The sequence below is a fragment of the Coregonus lavaretus genome (genome assembly GCF_964263955.1).
Source record: "Coregonus lavaretus genome assembly, chromosome: 19".
NCBI classification, from domain to species: domain Eukaryota; kingdom Metazoa; phylum Chordata; class Actinopteri; order Salmoniformes; family Salmonidae; genus Coregonus; species Coregonus lavaretus.
In genome coordinates, this window is record NC_140006.1 from 37,934,545 (window position 1) to 37,952,933 (window position 18,389).

Below are 18,389 nucleotides of genomic sequence, written 5' to 3' on the forward strand. Positions count from 1 at the left end.
GTCTATGTGTGCGTGATTGAGTGTCAAATGTTTTAAGGTAAAGAATGAAATCTTTTTTTTTGGGGGGGGGGGAGGCAATGCTTCAGATGTCAAGTGATTTATCAATTACTTACAGTTGCAATGTGTTGGAGGTGTTAGTTCTTACTCAAATAGCTCTGTTAAAAAAATAAAGCACGGGTAAGCAATTTCGGCTATGAGTATCGAGCATGTGTTCCAACTTTGCTTATCTCAAGTTATACTTGCAGGTGCAACTAACAACGTTCTTTCCCACACGGCCCAGAAATCGATATCACTTTGCTTTCAGACAACCTTGAACACCAACCTTGAACACGAAAATCCTCGCAATGATTTAATTTGAAGCTTAGTGATTTCTGGAATAGGCTAAATGACAACATCTCAGTTCACTCCAACTTTTTTTTAATCAAGGGTGAGCCTACCCACTGGGCACAGACGTCAATTCAACGTCTATTCCACGTTGGTTCAACGTAATTTCATTGAAATTACGTGGAAACAACTTTGATTCAACCCGTGTGCCCAGTGGGTACTGATATCATAATATAGCCTCTACATGCTTTGGCATTATGCATTTGGATATGATAAATTTGGAAGAAGTTATTGGATCTATCCGGGTGAATTAGCCAGCATGTTAAATGACCGCGGGTCTGTAAGGGATACCTCAGGTCCGCACTTGCAGGCGGTTGCATGGAGAGGGCGACTCACGGTGCCGTGCGTAAGTCATTAATGGGATATCGTTGCGGTGGGTGAGCTCTGAGAAGGTACCGCAGGATCCGTTTACATTGACATGGGCCTAGTTGCATAGGCCATTAAGGAAGGGAGGGTTAGGGCTTTAAATCGACAAATAGTCTAAAGATTCCACATCATAATCAAAGAAATCATGTATTTTTGCACATCCACTTAAATCAATCACGGTAATAAATTATATTCTGTCATCTGATTCTGAACCAATGCAAATATTACCTGTCATGAAAGGAAACAACTACTATGGCCTCTTAATTAGCTTTTTGAAATATGATAAGTTGTGGTATTCAATCACACACTCCGTGGACCGTGGAGGGCAGTAGTCCCTTTGGCCACCTGTCTCACAACACCTGGTGAACGCGCAGGTGCCTTTGGGCAATGCGCATGATTCATCTCCTGCCAAAAAATCCCTATGCTGGATGAACCTGTCAACCAATGGTATTCAAATCTTTCCAGAGATAAAATAGGTCCGTGTGGACGGAGAGGATTTCATCACAAGTGACCAGGGATCTTGACAGTCACACAGCGGAGAGTAACCATGCCGAGGTCATTTTTGGTGAAGAGTAAACGGGCACATAGCTACCACCAACCCCGATACCTGGATGATGACTACATTAGAATGGATACTATCTTAGCCTATATATGCGCAGGTATGTCTATCTGATGTGATGCTGCTCTCAATATATATAAGGCCTAGGCCTAGACTTAATTGTAATACATTACGCACGTCACACACAAGTTTGTTTGGATATGGACACGATTCGAAATTCTCTAAATTCTCGTTGAATATTTTATCTTTACCTTTAAAATTCACAAATACAATATCAAACTGTGACGTATATTATGAGCTTGAATTAAGTGCTAGTCTTTGCTCTCTTTTTCTATGGCTATAGAAAGCAAACTGCAGGTTGAGTTTGAGGGGAACTGTGACACGCAGGATGCTCCTAACCACGGCAAGCTGTCCCCCGAATCCCGTCTGGTGCACACGGCTGACCTCTCCTCCATATACCCGCTGAGCTGTGAGGGCAGCGTGTGCGACCGCTTCTCGGACTATGACGACTACTGGCGCCCTCCGTCACCTTCTGCATCACCAGGTTTGTGTTTATAGTGTGTTGTGATGTCCATCTTGGTCATCATTACGCATATGCGCACTGCATCTCCAACCATGGTTATTTGAGGCTGTCCCTCTGCTTTTCATATTTTAGCACTTGTTATCCTCCAATATAGGCTACCAGAATATTAAAGGGTGTATTATTTAATAACTATTTGCTATTTTTGTAAACAGTATTTGGAAACGTGACGACTCATGGTCCGAATGTTTTCCAGATTCGGAACAATGTTTCACTCCGTCAGCAGACGATGCTCACCCTTTCGCCATTCCATTCCACCCTTACCCATGGACTACCTACTCTGGCTCCGAGCTCAGGCACCTTGTGCAGCGAACGTATCAACACAATCTCCCCACAACTCTGGAGCCTGACACACAGATGGGCCTCTATGGATCCGAGGATGGTGCCACCAACTCTCCAATTTACGCGCAGCGGGGCCCGCACACTGGACTTTACAGGGACTTTGGGTCTACGGTGTTCCCTACCTATAGAATGCGGGATGGCGACCAGTTATATTCGGACCTCAAGCTGAAGACCAAGGCCTCTGAAATCAAGTCTAAATCCGATCTCATCTGTTCCCGTCTAGAACCAAGCGGATCGTACAAGTGCATCAAGTGTTGCAAGGTGGGCCTAGCCACACTCCTTTACCACAACGTATGGCAACGATAAACAATTGTTCGGTTTCAATTAGGTGATTTTCACTTATTAACACATAATAATATCTCTTTCATCCTCTCTAAAAGGTATTCTCGACGCCGCACGGGTTAGAGGTTCACGTTCGTCGGTCGCACAGCGGAACTCGACCCTTTGCCTGTGGATTGTGTGGGAAAACGTTTGGGCACGCAGTGAGCCTCGAACAACACAAGGGCGTTCACTCCCAGGTAAGGCCCAAATGCCCAAGTCACTTAATATTTGGACCTTTAGGCCTACTTTCTCCTATGCCTGTTGGCAATCAATCCCATGTGTAATGCATGCTTAAATGACAAAGGAAACTGATTAAATAAAAAGGTGCAGACGGCCACATGTCACATGCACTCACATCTTACCTGGTTCACAGGAAAGGAGCTTCAACTGTAAAATCTGTGACAAAAGCTTCAAGCGCTCGTCCACGCTGTCCACGCACTTGCTCATCCACTCGGACACGCGGCCCTACCCTTGTCAGTACTGCGGGAAGAGATTCCATCAGAAGTCCGACATGAAGAAACACACCTTTATCCATACAGGTGAGCGATCACGCACGAACCACAAAAGATAAGTTAATGATTTTAAAAGATTATAAAATACTTTGCAAACACCTGTTATTTAAGAGTGTCAACCAAACAAAAAGTAAATTTTCCCACTGGGCACACACTGGTTGAATCAACGTTGTTTCCATTTCAATGAAATTACGTTGAACCAACGTGGAATAGACGTTGAATTGACGTCGGTGGCGAGTGGGTAAGCATATTACGCTCCTAAGAGTCAGACAATTAGGCACGAGAACAATCACAGCAGATATGGAGAGCTCAAAAGGACACTTTTAATTACGCACAAGAACAATTACAGTACTTGAATATGGAGAGCTCAAATGGACACTTTCATAATGCAACTTGTTTACATTATCAGGTGAAAAGCCGCACAAGTGCCAGGTATGCGGAAAGGCCTTCAGTCAGAGCTCCAACCTCATCACGCACAGTCGCAAGCATACAGGCTTCAAACCGTTCGGCTGCGACCTCTGCGGCAAAGGATTCCAAAGGAAAGTGGATCTGAGGAGGCACAAGGAAACACAACATGGATTGAAATGAAAAAGTGTCAACACCGAAAAACTGTGCTGGAGAATTGCGAAGAAAATATCATTAATATGGAAGTAAATCGAAAAACTTGTACAAGTCAATTTTATATTTTAATACATGCAGCCTAAATATGTCCCTTTCAGCCTAATGGTTTTAATTATTTCATTATTGTTTTGAAAATTAAACATTTATTTATCGAATAGGCCTATAGATTTTCATTAGCTACAGGCCACATTCTGAATATCATTTCACACAACACAAAAATACATGTTTTAAAAGTTTTGGTTGTGATCCCCAAGGATTGTATTTGTGCATTATTCGTTTTAGCCTAGCCTACTTGTTTTCGTCTCTATAAGAAACCGGCTAGATAAATGGTATAGCTTAGTAGGCTATTTATCTGAACATTTTAATATTAATGCCTGTTTAATTAATGAACGCCTTTAATTATCCAACAAGGTCACTTTATAATCTGCTGTGTATAACAGAATCCATGGCGGGGAAAGGGGAGTTTACGCTCTTTTGTCTGAATATACATTTTCAATGTTCCCCCGTCTTTTGTAAAACAATGATAGGCTTATAAGTGCAGCAATCTAAACCAAACATGTTCAAATACATATAATATAATAATAGGCCTTCATCCAAAATTGTTGCCAGTGAATTGAATTGAAGTCAGTGAAGTGAGTGAATTTAATTGTTGTCAGCGAAGTGAGTGAATTGATACAGTAGGTTGACTTCGGAATGGAATAGGAGTAGGGCAGCGAAGTGAGTGAATTGATACAGTAGGTTGACTTCGGAATGGAATAGGAGTAGGGCAGCGAAGTGAGTGAATTGATACAGTAGGTTGACTTCGGAATGGAATAGGAGTAGGGCAGCGAAGTGAGTGAATTGATACAGTAGGTTGACTTCGGAATGGGAATAGGAGTAGGGCAGAGCGTCTGCTAAATGACTAAAATGTAAAATGTAAATCACGCACACACACACAGAAGGCAGCACACACATTTGTTTACACTGAGTCAAAACCCTATTTTCAGTTCGCATTTGGTAGACAGCAGGTTAGATAAACTGGGACACTATTATTATAGTGCTAATTGTATCCAATGACAATTCAATTTTGTGTGATTAGGAAACATCTGAGGATTTCAGAAATGTGTCATGTGTTGGGCTAATATGTTGGATAGATGTCGAAAGAGGTTACAATAGACCGAAATGCAAAAAGTGTCCCATTTTTGCTGAATTCACTCAAATAACAGTACTACTAACAATACTACAAGAAAAAATGAAAAGGATATAGTACTACAAGAACCCTGCCTAACCTAAGTACTTGAAGCTTGCTCTTGGTGCTTTCAAGATAACTGGGAACTCAGAAAAAAACGAGGTCAAATCATGACGTCAGGTGATCTTCAGGTCGGAGTTCTAGAAAGAGGCCAGAGTTCCCGACTTGGATAACAATTCAAAACGATTTTCCCTTGTAAGAGTTCCCAGTTGATGTGAACGCACTGAAGTCGGAAATCAGAGATTTCCCACTTCCTAGTACCCAGTTGTTTTGAACGTGGCATCTGCCAACCTCTATGTCACACCAACGAAGTGATGTGATTTTTTAATCATGTGGTTGGTTTCTCTGCAGGGGCATTTTTTTTACTGTCACAAATGGTCTTTCTATTTGTGCAAATAAACTAAACTAGTCGGAACTAGGAAACTCAGAAATTTCCGACGTACTAACTAGTTGAACATGGCACGTGTTTAACTACAACCAGTTAGCAAGTGTGACATTTCCGAGTGAACGTTGCATAAGTGTTGGTGCTTTCAAGACAACTGGGAACTCAGAAAAAAACGAGACTTCAGCGATCTTCAGCTCTCTAGAAAGATGCCAGAGTTTCTGACTTGGAATTCCGAGTTGGATAACCCTTCAAAACGATTTCCCCCAGTCAGAGCTCGTTTTTTCCCGAGTTCCCACTTGTCTTAAACGCACTGAAGTCGGAGATTTCCGAGTTCCAAGTTGTTTTGAACGTGGCATAACAATAGTTTAGATTTTGTCTGGTCAGACCAATAAATAAATGCGTCAGGATTAAGCTGTCCCAGTTTATATTATGTCACACTTTCTGACTTCACCCTATAGGCTTTTATAATTTCGACACAACTCCACTGTACAATATTTCCATTCCAAACATTTCGAAATGAACAAAGAAAAAAATGAAAACTCGCACCCAAAAAAGTAACGTGTTACTTATGGTCTTCAAGCGAAATGCTTTAGAAATAATATACTAAGGTTATATCAGTATCATCCTAAAATGTTTGAATAAAAAAATATCCATAAAGACAATGACGATCAAATAAAATAAATATCCAACATTATTCCAGTCGCGCAAGCCACCTGGTCCAAACCAAATATTTTCAGACACAGCTTTGTTGTCACACTTGGAACAAATTAGATTATAACACCATAAACTTCATGTGAAGGAAGTTGGGATAAACAGCGACACTTTTATTGCACCATCCTCTTCCAGTATGGCAATATAGTCGGAGACATGACATTTTTATACACAGTGGAAAACCTGAGTGTGATTTATTTGGTTGTATAGAAGCATGGGGTTAAACATTGGAGGCTTGTAACTTTTAAGATTTGATTTAGACATTTACAGTATCAACAGATTCACTATATATCAGTGTTTGTTTGAACATTAGGAAGGGCATAAAAATACTATACATTTCCACCATGAAGTTGGCAGAATGTGTGTAAACTATGCACCTGTTCATCAATTCCTGTGTAATAACAGGCCTATTCGATGATACAGTATATCTACATAATCTTCATGTACATTTAAGTCTTCATTTCAGAGCACTAAAGCCACAACAAGCACTGTCCATATCCTGAGATGAAAATAGTAATTTCTCTCTTAATTCTCAATAGTAGTTTCAATAAAACAGAAAAAGCAACCTAACCAAAGTAATACAAAAAAGATTACCGTAAATCAGATTGAAATGTTTTCAGAGAGGGCAGGTGACCAAACTGCACAACCAAGGCAAGGTTCTCCACTATACTATTGATTTCAAATAAAAGTCAATTAATGATGTATCTATCAGAAGCGCTATACCTTCAGCCTTTGCAGTTCTGATAGGAAAAATGTAAAGATTTGTCTGTAACAGTAGAAAAAAAAGAGTTGTATATAGTAGAGGAGACTAGAGGGCTATGGTTTTGAGTAGCTGGACTAGGCTCTGTAGGTCCTGGTCCTGAAGTGGGAGCTCCTGCATCAGAATAGAGAGGTACTCGACTGAGGTCGGCCTCTCCAGGGCCTCCCGTACCACCGGGGACACCTCTGATAACCTGCAACACGCAAACACAACATGGTCAGGAAAAACTAAGGCCAGAAGGTTATCCTACAAAAGCAGGTTTGAGGAGTTAGCAAGGTAACTTTGGTCAACTGAGTTCAACTCGGGATAACCGGTCATTCGAATGTGGCCCACCTTTTAGCCTGGTACATTTCTATGGCAACGAATCCATCAGAACTAACCTGGTCCGGGGAAGAGCAACTCACCGCTAATGCCACTTACTCGGAATGAAATGACTGAGCCACGAGTTGAGGACCAATGAAATCAGATTCGCTCCTTCATTTGAGGAAGACAACTGATTAAATATTTTATTCAAATATTAATTTAAAAAATTGTAATGTTAAAATAAATCACATTACCCATTTAGTAATGACAGAAAGCACTTTAAACTTAACGCACAGTAACACTTTTGTATGACTATATGCAATTATTTTATCGACCGGAGTGGGGAAAAAGGGGGCTTGTAGTTGTGCATTGATAAGCACACCAAAGCAAAGTCGGCATTAACAATAATAAAATACAGACGGCACTTCGAAAAGCCTATTTCACGCCATAGCCTGGTGAAATTGCAAGATAAGGGTTCTTTCATTTTGATTTTAGCGCAAATGAAAATGTGGCACTGACTCGCCCATATATTGATGTTTCAGTATTGTCACAATGAAGAGTTCGGCGTTCCACAAGCCATGTGTTACACGCACGCGCAGTAACAAGCCTGATAAGAGTTAGCAGCAGGCGGACGAGCAATATCCACCGTCATAGTAAGGATGAAGCCTGAGCTGAAATGTGAAGCTAACTGAAGCTGATTAGCTTTAGAAAAGCCTAAATTGCTTCGTAGGATACCCCTCTGGATTCTGGCCTGCTGGTCCCCCTACCTCTGCGGAAGCACAGTTCCCGCTCAGCCCAGTCAAAACTGTTCGCTTCTCTGGCACCCCAATGGTGGAACAAGCTCCCTCACGACGCCAGGACAGCGGAGTCACTCACCACCTTCCGGAGACACTTGAAACCCCACCTCTTTAAGGAATACCTGGAATAGTATAAAGTAATCCTTCTATCCCCCCCCCCCACCCCCCCCTACTATTGGTAACACACTACGCCATGAAGGACTGAAATCCTGCAGCGCCCGCAAGGTCCCCCTGCTCAAGAAAGCACATATACAGGGCCTTCTGAAGTTTGCCAATGAACATCTGAATGATTCAGAGGAGAACTGGGTGAAAGTGTTGTGGTCAGATGAGACCAAAATCGAGCTCTTTGGCATCAACTCAACTCGCCGTGTTTGGAGGAGGAGGAATATTGCCTATGACCCCAAGAACACCATCCCCACCGTCAAACACGGAGGTGGAAACATTATGCTTTGGGGGTGTTTTTCTGCTAAGGGGACAGGACAACTTCACCGCATCAAAGGGACGATGGATGGGGCCATGTACCGTCAAATCTTGGGTGAGAACCTCCTTCCCTCAGCCAGGGCATTGAAAATGGGTCGTGGATGGGTATTCCAGCATGACAATGACCCAAAACACACGGCCAAGGCAACAAAGGAGTGGCTCAAGAAGAAGCACATTAAGGTCCTGGAGTGGCCTAGCCAGTCTCCAGACCTTAATCCCATAGAAAATCTGTGGAGGGAGCTGAAGGTTCGAGTTGCCAAACGTCAGCCTCAAAACCTCAGCCTCAAAACCTTAATGACTTGGAGAAGATCTGCAAAGAGGAGTGGGACAAAATTCCTCCTGAGATGTGTGCAAACCTGGTGGCCAACTACAAGAAACATCTGACCTCTGTGATTGCTAACAAGGGTTTAGCCACCAAGTACTAAGTCATGTTTTGCAGAGGGGTCAAATACTTATTTCCCTCATTAAAATGCATTCAATTTATAACATTTTTGACATGCGTTTTTCTGGATTTTTGTTGTTGTTATTCTGTCTCTCACTGTTCAAATAAACCTACCATTAAAATTATAGACTGATCATGTCTTTGTCAGTGGGCAAACGTACAAAACCTGCAGGGGATCAAATACATTTTCCCTCAATGTATAGTAAACAAGTATATGACTTCTAGATGGCAATATGACTAATTGCTGACCAGTTTCAGAGATCTCCTCAGCAGCGCAATGCACATGTTTGTAAGGTCTACAAAGCTGTGTGTTTAAGGGAAAACTTTATTTTGAACTCCGCTTCGCTCACTGTGCTGCCGTCGCTGAAGAATACATCTCCTATCCCTAAAACATATTTACCAGCCCTCTGGTTGACTTATTTCCGAGAAACTTTTCCCCTCACCGAAGGCATGCCTATAATCTGGAATGCTTTACCAGTCGCTAGGGGTTATAAAATGTGTGAACTACGGCAAAAAATAAACGTTTAAATCCAACATTTCCCAAGATCACTCCCTAGTCCTCATACTCTGTAGTAGTTGCCACTCGAGATTACCACGCGATCCCAGATGGCAGCGTAACTTTCGTGTGGGCTCCCGAGTGGCGCAGCGGTCTAAGGCACTGCATCTCAGTGCTAGACACGTCACTACAGACCCTGCTTCGATTCCAGGCTGTATCACAATCCGGCCGTGATCCGGAGTCCCATAGGGCGGCGCACAATTGACCCAGCGTCGTCCGGGTTTGGCCGTCATTGTAAATAAGAACTTGTTCTTAACTGACTTGCCTAGTTAAATAAAAGGTAAAACAAAAAAAATATGGAGTGAATTCGGTGAACTCTGTGGAAGTTGGCGTTTCTTTTCACACATTGTATAGCCCGTAGCGACTGGTAACGCATTCCGGGTTATTGATTTGCCTTCGGTGACGGGAAAAGTATCTCGGAAATAGGCTAACCAGAGGCCTGGTAAATACAGCTCCGGAAAAAATTAAGAAACCACTGCAAAAATATAAGTTTCTCTGGTTTTACTATTTATAGGTATGTGTTTGGGTGAAATTAAAAATTTTGTTTTATTATATAAACTACTGACTACATTTCTCCCAAATTCCAAATAAAAATGTTGTCATTTAGAGCATTTATTTGCAGAAAATGACAACTGGTCAAAATAACAAAAAAAGATGCAGTTTTGTCAGACCTCGAATAATGCAAAGAAAATAAGTTAATGTTCATTTTGAAACAACACTAATGTTTTAACTAAGGAAGAGTTCAGAAATCAATATTTGGTGGAATAACCCTGATTTTCAAATCACATCTTTTATGCGTCTTGGCATGCTCTCCACCAGTCTTTCACATTGATGTTGGGTGACTTTATGCCACTCCTGGCGCAAAAATTCAAGCAGCTCGGCTTTGTTTGATGGCTTGTGACCATCCATCTTCCTCTTGATCACATTCCAGAAGTTTTCAATGGGGTTCAGGTCTGGAGATTGGGCTGGCCATGACAGGGTCTTGATCTGGTGGTCCTCCATCCACACCTTGATTGACCTGGCTGTGTGGCATGGCGCATTGTCCTGCTGGAAAAACCAATCCTCAGAGTTGGGGAACAATGTCAGAGCAAAAGGAAGCAAGTTTTTTTTTTTTTTTTTCCAGGACAACCTTGTACGTGGCTTGATTCATGCGTCCTTCACAAAGACAAATCTGCCCGATTCCAGCATTGCTGAAGCACCCCCAGATCATCACTGATCCTCCACCAAATTTCACAGTGGGTGCGAGACACTGTGGCTTGTAGGCCTCTCCAGGTCTCCGTCTAACCATTAGATGACCAGGTGTTGGGCAAAGCTGAAAATTGGACTCAGAGAAGATGACCTTACTCCAGTCCTCTACGGCCCAAACACCCACCTATAAATTGCAAACCTCAGCCTGGCTCTTCTTTGCTTCTCATTGATGAAGGGCTTTTTTCTAGCTTTGCACGACTTCAGCCCTGCCCCTAGGAGCCTGTTTTGAACCGTCCTCGCCGTGCACTTCACCCCAGCTGCCGTTTGCCATTATTTTTGTAGGTCACTTGATGTCATCCTACGGTTGTTGAGTGACATTCGAATGAGTTGGCGGTCATCCCGGTCAGTAGAGAGTCGTTTTTGCCCTATGCCGGTCTGTAGCTTTGTTGTCCCCAATGTCTGCTGCTTGACCTTGTTCTTATAATATGCCATTTAGCAGACGCTTTTATCCAAAGCGACTTACAGCATACATTTGTGTGTATGGGTGGTCCCGGGGATTGAACCCACTACCCTGGCGTTACAAGCGCCGTGCTCTACTAGCTGAGCCACAGAGGACCACATGAACCGCCGTCTTTGAAATTTTAAGGATGGAAGCAACCTGACGCTCACTGTATCCCTCTGCCAGTAAAGCCAGAATTGAACCCTTATTTTCCTCACTCAAAACTTTCCTTTTCAACTCTTTTGGCATGGTCAATAGTTATTTTTTGATTAAAATTACTTTTGAGGTACTATTAGCACTGTTTTTGCCATCCAGCTGGTCCTATTGCAAGAGGATAGTGATGACCACAGCAGTGGTTTTTATACTTTTCCTTATTAAATAAGATTTGGTTCATGTGATCACCTAATCAGTACCTAATTCAGTAGAATGGGGTGTGCCTGTGTTGGAATTCAACAGACACTGGAATGGAATGGCTGTCATTCATGTAGAGATGCTGTTTAAGAAAAAATTGCAGTGGTCTCTTAATTTTTTCTAGAGCTGTATGTTTTAGGGATACGAGATGTAGCCTTCAGCGACGGGAGCCCAGTGTGTCTCCCGGAGCGAAGCGGCTATCTGGGTCTACGGTTGCATGAGGCCCATCCATTATTTACCTGATTCACCTAACCACAACAGAGGTCCTACTAATTACACAGCTGCCATGCAGTAGATAAATAGGCCTCAACTCCAAATGATTCAGGAGATGGATAGTTGACTCAAATGCAAATGGCTTGGTACTGTTCTATGGGCTGTGCAGATATATTGTTAGTAAGTAAAAAATAATTGGATAACACTTCGGATAGGTATGCATGCTTTATGATGCGCTTATAACGCAATGTAAGACTTGTCATAAAAGACTCCTTTATAATTTCTTATAATAATATTATGAGCCTGACTAAATACGAGACATTTTGAGTTAGTTGAAACCATACTGCAGCCAACAGCCGGGTACAACTTTCAATTATTTGTTGAGCACCTCACTCAATAAGGCGTGTTCTTTACTATCTAACTATCGGATTGGATGATGACAACATCTGTAGCTTAGATAAGGTTATATCAGCTCAAGAAAGCGTCATCCCCCATTTATTTTGACAGCTATAAATCAGAGCTGAAGTTATGGCCCTGGTCTCCTCTCTGGGGTGGTGTACACAGTGGATCAGTTAGGGAACAAGTGGAATGTTTCCCAGGGCCTGTGTGTGTGTGTGTGTGTGTGTGTGTGTCGTCCCTGGCTTCTGCATCACGGATCTGGAGAGGGTTGGGTAATCAGGTGGAGGAGATAAAGCAGAGAGGCGTCTGTGTGTACACAGACGGGAGCAGCACGGATCTGTCCCACACAGCCCCTGCTAGGCTCAAGCCCTTCCCTGCCTGCCAGCCACCGACCTGCCTGGGGAAGTGGGGCACACACACACACACACACACGCCATCTGGCACAGGGCAAACAATGCAAGGGCAAGTACACACTGCAGATTGGAGATGCCACACACACACACACCACACTGTATATTTCACAGGGCACCACAAACACACGGAAACCTTTGGATTGCTGAGCGTATGCGTTTTTCATAACGAATATACAGATTCTAATTCAATGCATATCTTAATGAAATCATGAGTTTTAACAGGTTGGATTCACTTTTGTGATGTTTAAAATGAGGGCATCCAAAAGAACACACACTCATGTGCACACACACACACACTCTGCAGTGCACCCTGGACACACACACACACGCAGAGATAAATCACTCTAGGTTGAGTTTGTTGAGAGGGTGTTCCCCCAGGTAAAACAATGTTCCCTGATTTCCTCTGCTGATCCCTGACGGGTCCTACTGAGGCTCAGGCACTCCAGCTGTTCATGCAACAGCACATGACACAGAAACACACACAGGACAGAAACACACACACACACACACAGGACAGAAACACACACACACACACAGGACAGAAACACACACACACACACACAGGACAGAAACACACACACACACAGGACAGAAACACACACACACACACAGGACAGAAACACACACACAGGACAGAAACACACACACACACACAGGACAGAAACACACACACACAGGACAGAAACACACACACACACAGGACAGAAACACACACAGGACAGAAACCCACACACACACAGGACAGAAACACACACACACACACAGGACAGAAACACACACACACACACAGGACAGAAACACACACACACACACACAGGACAGAAACACACACACACAGGACAGAAACACACACACACACACACACACAGGACAGAAACACACACACACACACAGGACAGAAACACACACACACACACAGGACAGAAACACACACACACACACAGGACAGAAACACACACACACACACAGGACAGAAACACACACACACACACAGGACAGAAACACACACACACACACAGGACAGAAACACACACACACACACACACAGGACAGAAACACACACACACACACACACAGGACAGAAACACACACACACAGGACAGAAACACACACACACAGGACAGAAACACACACAATCACAGGACAGAAACACACACACACACACAGGACAGAAACACACACACACACACACAGGACAGAAACACACACACACACACAGGACAGAAACACACACACACACACACAGGACAGAAACACACACACACACACACAGGACAGAAACACACACACACACACAGGACAGAAACACACACACACACACAGGACAGAAACACACACACACACACAGGACAGAAACACACACACACAGGACAGAAACACACACACACACAGGACAGAAACACACACAGGACAGAAACCCACACACACACAGGACAGAAACACACACACACACACAGGACAGAAACACACACACACACACAGGACAGAAACACACACACACACACACAGGACAGAAACACACACACACAGGACAGAAACACACACACACACACACACAGGACAGAAACACACACACACAGGACAGAAACACACACACACACACAGGACAGAAACACACACACACACACAGGACAGAAACACACACACACACACAGGACAGAAACACACACACAGGACAGAAACACACACACACAGGACAGAAACACACACACACACACACACACAGGACAGAAACACACACACACACAGGACAGAAACACACACACACACACACAGGACAGAAACACACACACACACACAGGACAGAAACACACACACAGGAACACACACACACAGGACAGAAACACACACACACAGGACAGAAACACACACACACACACACACACACAGGACAGAAACACACACACACACACACACACACAGGACAGAAACACACACACACACAGGACAGAAACACACACACAGGAACACACACACACAGGACAGAAACACATACACACACACACACACTTACAGATGGAGGAGCACCACAGTGATCAGGGTCCACTCTGGGCCTTTGTGGATAATGGTGGTGTTTGTGAACCATGGAAAAAAAGAGACTGTATAGTAGAAAATGGCACAGGTTTTGAGAAGCTGAGACAAATAAGTACTGACATCACACTGCCATCAGGCCTAACATCATCACACTGCCATCAGGCCTAACATCATCACACTGCCATCAGGCCTAACATCATCACACTGCCATCAGGCCTAACATCATCACACTGCCATCAGGCCTAACATCATCACACTGCCATCAGGCCTAACATCATCACACTGCCATCAGGCCTAACATCATCACACTGCCATCAGGCCTAACATCATCACACTGCCATCAGGCCTAACATCATCACACTGCCATCAGGCCTAACATCATCACACTGCCATCAGGCCTAACATCACACTGCCATCAGGCCTAACATCACACTGCCATCAGGCCTAACATCATCACACTGCCATCAGGCCTAACATCACACTGCCATCAGGCCTAACATCATCACACTGCCATCAGGCCTAACATCATCACACTGCCATCAGGCCTAACATCACACTGCCATCAGGCCTAACATCGTGATTATCCATGAAAGAGGAAACAACAGTCTATATGTCCTTTACTTCAACTTGGCAGTGAAAATCTCTAAATCATATTAGCCTAATGTCCAACCATATCAGAGACACCTCATCATATAGATTGAACAATTATAGGTGTTTATTTCACAGTTTGCGGTTTAAGGTCTGGGTGCTGTTCCAGCAGGCCTCAGTAGCTGGCAGAGAATTCCTGGAAACAGGCCTCTCACTGGAGGTGTGACTCAAGTACCTCGCTATTAAATCAGAGCTACAGGAAGTCAATAGCACTCTGCCAATCACTACTTCCTGTTGACTGCACCTCAATCAGCCAATCACAGCCCAGTTAGTGCCCATGACAGGAACAGAGTTCACCCCTGGCTGTTTGGGGCTCCCCAGAAAAGTTCAATCAGTTCATGGAAGCCTTGTTGCCAGATAACTTCTCCATAAATACCAAGCACATATTCATAGTGTCTCAGAGTAATAGTCCTGATCTAGGATCAGGTCCCCCTGTCCAGGTAATCTTATTCACCATGATCGAAAAGGCTAAACTGATTCTAGATCAGCACTTCAAATAAGACGGTTTGTGACTACGGGACCAGGTAAATACTGACAAATAGGAGTGTAAAATGTCCAGTTTCTCTCTCAGACACAGTATTGGACGTTTTAGTAGGACATTGTGTGTTAAAGCAGCAATCTGCAGTTTACTACATCCATTTTTGGACTTATAAATTATTGATACATACCCATTGATTCTTGAATAATATAACTTATAAATTGCCTCATTAGCTTAGTTCAAATGTCATACCCCATCAGAACCCAAACTGTAAGCTTGTTTTACGCCAATGTTTGTAAACAAGCAATTTTCTACACCCTCGATAACATCTGCTAAATAGGTGTATGCAACCAATAACATTAGATTTCAAATGTAACCAAACACTGTATTGCCTCAAAACATGCTTAAAACTCTAATATTGGAGGGTCAGTCCTTGCATCCATAGCTCTGTCTATGAATTTGAGAGTGATTACATTTCTCTAGGCCCATCCTTCAGCTTTTTACCAAAACAGAGGCGGGGAGCCCTTTTTTTATGGTTTCAATTAAGGATTGGCCCTTTAACTCTCAGAGTTGACATTGGCACTGACCTGAAGGTCCTGACCAGGTTGTTGAGGTCACTGGAGACGTCAGTCATGGTGAGACGCAGGGGGCCCACAATGTTTCTCAGGCTTCACACCACAAAGATGAGGAAAAGCGGACATATAAATAGACACACATATACACAGAACAACTTGGTTTCATTTTTTCATTTGCTGAGATGCGAAGTTAAGTTCAACAAGCTATAAGACCGAGCCAGTACTTATCAATGCTTCTGTAATATTGCTGTTTGTCAACTATCAGCGACCACATTTTCATTGCATAAAAACACAGTTCTTTGCACTTTGAAAACCGTAGCAGCATTTTCATACAGACACATACACCCTCTAGTGAGCTTCTTAACCGTTATGCGTTTCTGTATGAGGTGCTGGGCGTGGGAGTCTACCAATGGGAGCCCACCACCCTGGTCCGGGGGGGGAGGGGGGGTGGGGGGTGGAGAGAGAGAGCGTGTGTGTGAGAGAGAGAGTGAAAGAAGGAGAGACAGAGAGCCCGTGAGAGAAAGAGAGCGAGAGAGAATGAGAGAAAGTGTGAGAAACAGAGAGAGCGTGAGAGACATAGCGTGAGAGACAAAGAGCGTAGAGGGGAAAAGAGGGGAGACAAAGAGTGAGGGTGAGAAGTGAGACGAGACAAATAAAATATCTTCATGGTAAAAGTCAACCTCAAAAACAAGACCATCATCACGTTTCACATCTCGAATGCTTATACACAGTGCCCCCATCTGGACACTGGCGGTTACTACACTCTTATCCCCACTCACCTCTAAGTCTCCGGCACGTTTCCCTGACACCCGCTGGGCTTCCTCCCCTTTGTAGAACTCCCTGACCCTCAGCCCCAGCTCCTGTCTCCCTGCGTATTGTGTCGTAGTCTGGGGCTGGAGCTGATGACCTCCCTGGACCCCCTGGGGACCCGCCGTCCCCTCCATCCCCACCCCCTTCTACAATATCCTCCATCTTCATCCAGCTCCTCTTCTTCCTCCTCCGTCTTCTTCGTTTCTATTGTCATTTTACTAAAGTGGTCTGGGCCATATAGGAACTTCATACTCACCTCAGTACACCATTCGTTGAAGGTGCTCCTTAGGCCTTCTAGAAGGTTCAGTCGAACCAAGCCAGGTTTTGGCCTAGCTTCGTGGCCCTTGAGGAGCCCCTGGGCCCCCCTCCTGCTCATGCCCACCTGGGTGATGCTGGATCCCGGCTAGGCGGGCCGTGCTGAGTCCCCCTGACGGGAGCTGGATCTTGATTCTGTACACTGCACTGTGTTGTGGAGAGGGCTGTTAGTACAGAAGATGTAGCCGTGACTGGATTGCTATCCTGCATTGTGACTTGGCTCAGTAGCGCTGCGGCCTCCTCCATAGACTGGTGAGCCGCTCTCTTCCAGGAAAGGTTGCTGCTCACAAGGGGTGGTTTGTATCGGTTGTGTGTTGTTGGGTTCCATCTGTGTCATGGATTGTCTTTGTTGGTGCCTTCTGTGATTATTCTGTGTTCTCCTCCTTGTCTTCAGCCTTGTTTGTTTGTTTTGGCATATTTGTGTTTCCCTCCCAAGCTTCTCTCCCTCCAATAGCAATGTGGTGCTCCTCCATCAACTGATATCTATTGACCATTACTGTAAAATCTTTCCATGAGGTCATTGATCCCCTTCTAATCCTAAAAAAAGTGGAACCGTTCCAAATCTGCATGTAACCATCTCAGCCACCAACCACAGATAAAAAGAGCAATCTTGTATTTGGATTAGTGTATTTGTAGATCTCATTCTCTATGGTACTCACACGGTCAACCAGGAAGTCCTCCTCCACCTGCAGAGCCCTCTTCTCCAGGTCCAGTTTCTCTCTCAGGGTCTCCCTCACTGCCTCTCTCCTGGGGGGCAAGGTTATACGCACGTAAGCACCAGAAAAACACTAGCCACAAATGTGAGACCAACAACATTGGTAATGGCATTCATCCAAATATCAAAACACGTTTTCAACCTCCAGATATGGGGGAGCATTGATGCAAGCAGGGGGGTTAAAATACCTTCTTGCTTCCTCTGCCGAGGTTTGTGACACTCTTCCCATCTGTCAAAAAAGTGAAATTAGGTGTCAGTGCTCATGACAGAACATTATAAGGAGGTTAGCTGTATACTGAAATTAACTATAAAAGGCTATATGGTTACCTATGACACATGTTAGC

The 18,389-nt window shown here is 43.9% G+C and overlaps 2 protein-coding genes and 1 pseudogene across 3 annotated transcripts; 1 reads left to right on the forward strand and 2 right to left on the reverse strand.

The window, feature by feature from the left end:
* Nucleotides 1-1,297: 1,297 nt before the first annotated feature.
* LOC311146413 (zinc finger protein Gfi-1-like) lies at nt 1,298-3,716 on the forward strand (the record flags this gene model as incomplete). The annotated part of the gene is made up of 6 exons (XM_084182918.1): nt 1,298-1,409; nt 1,653-1,853; nt 2,086-2,492; nt 2,612-2,749; nt 2,926-3,091; nt 3,474-3,716. The coding sequence occupies 6 exons, from the start codon at nt 1,298-1,300 to the stop codon at nt 3,650-3,652; spliced, it is 1,203 nt and encodes a 400-aa protein (XP_084039044.1). The 3' UTR covers nt 3,653-3,716.
* A 2,370-nt stretch (nt 3,717-6,086) lies between these two features.
* Nucleotides 6,087-18,383, reverse strand: LOC311146289 (putative RNA polymerase II subunit B1 CTD phosphatase rpap2; the record flags this gene model as incomplete). The annotated part of the gene is made up of 5 exons (XM_084182781.1): nt 6,087-6,962; nt 14,485-14,603; nt 16,193-16,298; nt 17,990-18,016; nt 18,373-18,383. 5 exons carry the CDS (start codon nt 18,381-18,383, stop codon nt 6,818-6,820), a joined length of 408 nt encoding a protein of 135 aa, XP_084038907.1. The 3' UTR covers nt 6,087-6,817.
* LOC311146908 lies at nt 16,305-17,177 on the reverse strand (annotated as a pseudogene). Its single transcript has one exon. The product of its transcript is annotated as an uncharacterized misc_RNA (transcript).
* Nucleotides 18,384-18,389: the final 6 nt, after the last annotated feature.